At 47.9% G+C, this 5283-nt stretch overlaps 1 protein-coding gene across 1 annotated transcript in view; it reads left to right on the forward strand.

Annotated features, from left to right (window-relative positions):
* PAAF1 (proteasomal ATPase-associated factor 1) overlaps positions 1–4802 on the forward strand; it is a 13312-nt gene extending 8510 nt beyond the window's left edge. Inside the window, exons 8-12 of the mRNA XM_009890997.1 lie at positions 91–182; positions 1419–1534; positions 3335–3417; positions 3824–3906; positions 4725–4802. Coding sequence (XP_009889299.1) covers positions 91–182; positions 1419–1534; positions 3335–3417; positions 3824–3906; positions 4725–4802 — 452 coding nt within the window. The remainder of the gene's footprint in view (positions 1–90; positions 183–1418; positions 1535–3334; positions 3418–3823; positions 3907–4724) is intronic.
* Positions 4803–5283: the final 481 nt, after the last annotated feature.

Genomic DNA, 5283 nt, shown 5'->3' on the forward strand with positions numbered 1-5283 from the left:
TCAGCAGGGGTGATTCAAGCTGTCAGGTTTTGGTACCATCAAGACTTGTTGCATATCCACTGCTGGAATTAACTGTTGTCCTTTTGCCAGGTGAACGTGAAGTTGGGACAGAAGGGAAAATCCTGCTGCTGGCTCGAGAAGACAAGAAGCTTCAAGGAGTGGGACTGCAGAGCAGGCAGCCGGTAAGGTGTCTGAGACTACCAGAAGTACTTACCTGGGAGAGTGCTCTGAGATGCTGCTGTAAAATCGGCTCTGAGGTGTCAGTCCCTTCATGTCCAGTGCTGCTACTGCAGCAGCAGCTCCTCGGTTTGTAGGGTGTAATTCGCATGGCTTTGCAAAACACTGGGCTGGAGAATTGAGCCGGGTTAAAACTAACCTAGATGGGTGAACCGGTTAGTGTTAATCGTGTTCCATTCCCCTGGTGAGATTCACCACATGGCACAGAAAGGGACAGAACCGTGCTGGAGGCAGGAGAGGGCTGATCTGCATGCCTTTGGCCGAGGTCCTACACTGCAATATTCTCCCTCGTGTATTCCATGGAGGAGAGACTAAAACCTGGTACGATAAAATGATGCTTTCTCTCCCTCCTATTGGCCAGATTTGTATACGGGGGTTTGAGGAGTAAAAATTGCTCACTAATTTAACCCAGGTACCGGGCAGACTATTTAAACAGTGGCCAGTAGATGTCATCGTGAGTGCAGGACCTGCAGGCTGCCTCATGCAGCCAAGGTGTAAAATTGCTGTTTATTCTGGTGGGTGTTTTAAGTAGTGTGTGAAGGGAACCTCAGGTGGTCACCAGTCCATCTTCCTCCTCTTGGCAAAGGGAGATGGAGTTGGTAGATCTCAGGTACTGAAGTTCTTGTCGGGGCCATCCTAGGTGGTAGAACAGGAGCTCCTCATGACAAGATTGAACTGCTTGTGGTGATTGTGGTGAGTAAAATTTGGGTGGAACAGATAATGCTCACTGAGGCGGGTCCATAAGATGGCAAGGGCTCACCTGGCAAAAGCTCGCAGTCTCTGTAACGACATTTGTGGCTCTGGGAGGAAGGAGTGGTCTTTGCCAACGTGCCATGCAGATCTGGCCTTGCTGCTCCATGGGTGTTTGAAGATTCATCTGAGCTCAGCATCGGTTTGTCTGTCACTGTGTGACACATCCTTTCTCCAAAGGAGACCCAGGAGCGTTCATTGATTGCACTGTCTCTGCTGATTTGGCAAGACCGATCCTGGAGTGCTGTTTTCCTGCACGTCCTGGAGCAGAGCTGAGGGGTTATTAACCTAGCTCTGGGTTTGCCAGTTTGTGCCATGACTCATGGAACCAACTTTACTGACTTATAAATAAATAATTGCTTCCTTCTGCTGGGCATCCTGTGTCCTCATCTGTGAGCATCTGACACTTGCATTTGTTCCTGTATTCTCAGGTGTTCCTCTTCATCGGATCTGATGCCTTCAACTGTTGCACGTTCCTCTCAAGCACCTATATCCTAGCAGGAACTCAGGATGGGAACATTTATCAGCTGGATGTGAGAAACACAAAGTGAGTGAGTGCCTGGGGCTGCACGTATTTAAGCAGTAACTAGTTTTTTGGCTGGGAAAGAGAGCCAGATTGAGGGTGCTGGCAGACAATGCCCCTTCTAAAGTGTGGATACAGCCCAAGCCGTGGCATCGTGAGCTTCTGAGCATCTTGCGGCCATTTCTTTCACTTGGGGAGCACTGGGGAGGATACCTCTGCTCAGGTTGGTGATCTAATGGGATGTTCTCTGGAAAGTGCCTCCTAAAAGACTATAGGCTCTGTGCAGGTTCCTTTAGTTGCTGAAAAGCTTTTCGGTCTTCATCTGTAATCGGGGGTGCTCTTGGCATTGCCTTACCTTGTAGATTATTGCTTTTTTTTGTGTGTGTATGTGTATATATCTGATTTTGTTCACGTACTGTGCGTATTATGTTATATATGAGTATCTGTGTGAATTATGTATAATCTATGTATGTATATGTAGATAGATTTAGCAGAAGACTTCTTAACAGCAATATTCCTGCCACCAAAAGCACAGCCCCTTCCTCTCCTTCACTGGTGAGACTTAATTGTCTTTGTAGGATCCTAACATTTACCCTGACCCTTTTTCCAGCACAGGACTGTAACTGAACTGTCACTGAGGGCGGGAGCTGCTCTAAGTTGTTTTTTATTGGTGTCAAAGGCGAGCTCTGAGCAGGGAGGCATCCAGATGGTGCTTTTGGGTGGGGGCTGGAGGGGCTGGCACCAAAGCCTGTGGAGTCTTTTGTGCTGGATGAGCTCCACACTTTTGTCTGTGCCTTGGCAAGCATAATCTCTGTCTGTAATCCATGGAGGCGTGCTGATGTTCACCTGCTAGCTGTTCCCATTTCCATCTTTTGGCAACATAGAATCGCTAAGGTTGGAGGGGACCTTTAAGATCATCAAGTCCAACCATCAACCTAGCCTGACAAAACCACCTCTAAACCATGTCCCTCAGCACCACATCTACCCTTTTTTTTTGTAAACCCCTCCAGGGATGGAGAATCCACCCCCTCCCTGGGCAGCCTATACCAATGGTTAATAACCCTTTCAGTGAAAAAATGTTTCCTAACCTCCAATCTAAACCTTCCCTGACATAACTTGAATCCGTTTCCTCTTGTCTTATCACTTGTCACCAGGGAGAAGAGCTCAGCCCCCACCTCTCTACAACCTCCTTTAAGATAGTTGTAGAGGGTGAGAAGGTCTCCCCTCAGCCTCCTCTTCTCCAGGCTGAACACCCCCAGTGCCCTCAGTCGTTCCTCATCAGACGTGTCCTCCAGACCCCTCACCAGCTTTGTAGCCCATCTCTGGACCAGTGCCAAGTACAGGGGGATGATCAGTTCCCCAGTCCTGCTCACCACAGTACTGCTGATACAGGCCAGGATGCCGTTGGCCTTCTTGGCCACCTGGGCACACTGCTGGCTCATATTCAGCCGGATGTTCACCAACACCCCCAGGTTCTTTTCTGCCGGGCAGCTTTCCAGCCACTCTTCCCCAAGCCTGTAGCGCTGCATGGGGTTGTTGTGACCCAAGTGCAGGACCCGGCACTTGGCCTTGGTGAACCTCATACCATCGGCCTCGGCGCATCGATCCAACCTGTGGAAACATCTGCAGGAAAACCTGACTTCTGTCTGCTTCTGGAGGACAGAGGCTCTTTGCTAACCGCTGATCGAGTCCCCACGTCCTGTATGTCCTCCTCATGTGTCTTTTAACCATGAGCTTGCTTTCTTCTTTCAGTGTTCACACACTGGAATGAACTCTTGATTATAGACCATACTACTCATCCCTTGTTTCCGCTCCTTTTTTTAGCTCTCCAATCCAGGTCATCCACAGATCGGGAGCACCAGTGCTGTCGCTGCTCCCGTACCGAGATGGATTTGTTGCCAGCCAAGGTAACTCTCAAGTGCTGTGTTGTGCTGGTAGAAAGTGTATAACGAATCGAGGAGTTTTGTGCTCTTTGGGCATTTCCCTCTTATATATGAGCACTGCCTGGCTGGGCAGTGTTCGTGGCAAACAGGTGTAGTAGGAGCTGTGTTACACGGTTGCTTTTTGCCTTGTGATTTTTCTTCCTCCCCTCCGCGTTACTCCAAAATGGGGCCTCTAAGTTGCCTCTCAATGATTAGAGCTTTTTCCCATCTCTCGGATATCCTCACAGCGCTTTTCCCCCTTCTTGGGTGCTCCATACTCTGTGATCTGGCATTTCTGATGGACCTGTTAGTGCTGTTTGTAATTAATTTCACTTATTTCACTAACCAGCTGATGTTCCTTTGTTGCTTGGTATCTCTTCTGTTCGTGTAGGTGATGGAACCTGCTTTATCGTTCAGCAAGACCTTGATTATGTCCTTGACCTCACAGAAGCTGACTGTGACCCTGTGTACAAGGTAAGGAATACAGTGTTTCACCCAAGATAACGAGAAAGGTTATGGCAGGTAGCAGCCTTTATCTCGGGAATTTGGCAGCCTGCACAATGGGTTCCTTCACACAGTTGACTCTTAAGCTTTTTTTCCTGCCTGAATAGTCTTAATATTTTGCATAAACAAATCCTCTGTGGTACACGCTGGCGTTATCTCCATCGGGCAGGAGCGAAACTGAAGCAGTGGAGTAGCTTGGTTGTTATTGTAGGACTGTGTTTCTGTAGAGAAGTGTGAATTAATTGTGCTCGGAGGATCATCGGGGTAAAAGCAGCAGCCGGCCGCTTGTCTTCTCTTGTCCCCTGCTGACTCAAGACCAGCAAGCGGGTCTTGCTGTTGTGTTTCCAGCTGCGCTCACAGAGATCGGGGAGGGTGCTCTGGCTTCCCTGGGCTCTCAACCTGGTAGAGCTGGTGGAAATGAGCTCTTGTTTTTAACCCATTCCAGCTCTGTGCTCTGTTTCCCCCTCTCCTAGCCAACACACAGCCTTGTGTGGAGTCTGAGATTTGTGCAGTACAACTCACTGGCGTGAGAAAATATGTGAGAAAAGTAATTTTCCTTTTTAAATCTGGGAAGAACCCTTGTGTGAGCACTTAACCTGCTCCTGGTGAAACCTTGAACTCTCCTTTAAAACCTCCTGTGTTGTTTCAGGGGACACCCACCTCCTCTGCCCACTGTAAAAGTCCAAAAGGAAAGCTGATCTCCGAGAATTTTACTTTTAACTGTCACTTGGGATTTTTACTGTGCTTAAATATTACTTTATTTCTTTCCCCCCCCATTTCTTTTTCAGGTAGCTTCTTGGGAGAAGCAAATTTACACGTGCTGCAGGGACGGGATAGTGAGGAGGTACCAACTTCCCGAACTTTAAGCGTTTGGATCTGGCTGAATAGCGGAGAGATGTGTCAAAATAGCTCTTCCAAGCTTATTTTCCCATACAGCGTGTTTGAGATGTATATATAGAAGTTTCTGAGGCTGTTGTGGTCACTGAGCTCTGTACGGAGGTTTTTTGGTGACAGGTAATATTTCTTACTATAACACAACTTTCATCATTTTTAATTTGAGAGCGGCTCTGAGGAGTTAGAGACGATCTTGTGTTGCAACAATATCTTTTTTTTTTTTTTTTTCTTTTCACTGTGGAAAAACTTTCAGGGCGGGGGGGGAATGGAAATAAATGGGGGTTGGGGAGCGATGAAGGCCACTGTATCGCAGCGTGGACTGAAATAAAGACAGTGCTTTGATAACACCTGTGTGGAAACGAGATTTTCCAAGAAAACATCTTTTTTTAAAAAAAAAAAAAAAAGGTACAAAAGCAGCTGTGGCTTGAGAGAGGGGGGGGGGGGGCGGGAGGG

The sequence above is a fragment of the Charadrius vociferus genome, unplaced genomic scaffold (assembly GCF_000708025.1).
Source record: "Charadrius vociferus isolate BGI_N301 unplaced genomic scaffold, ASM70802v2 scaffold407, whole genome shotgun sequence".
In the NCBI taxonomy this organism is placed as follows: domain Eukaryota; kingdom Metazoa; phylum Chordata; class Aves; order Charadriiformes; family Charadriidae; genus Charadrius; species Charadrius vociferus.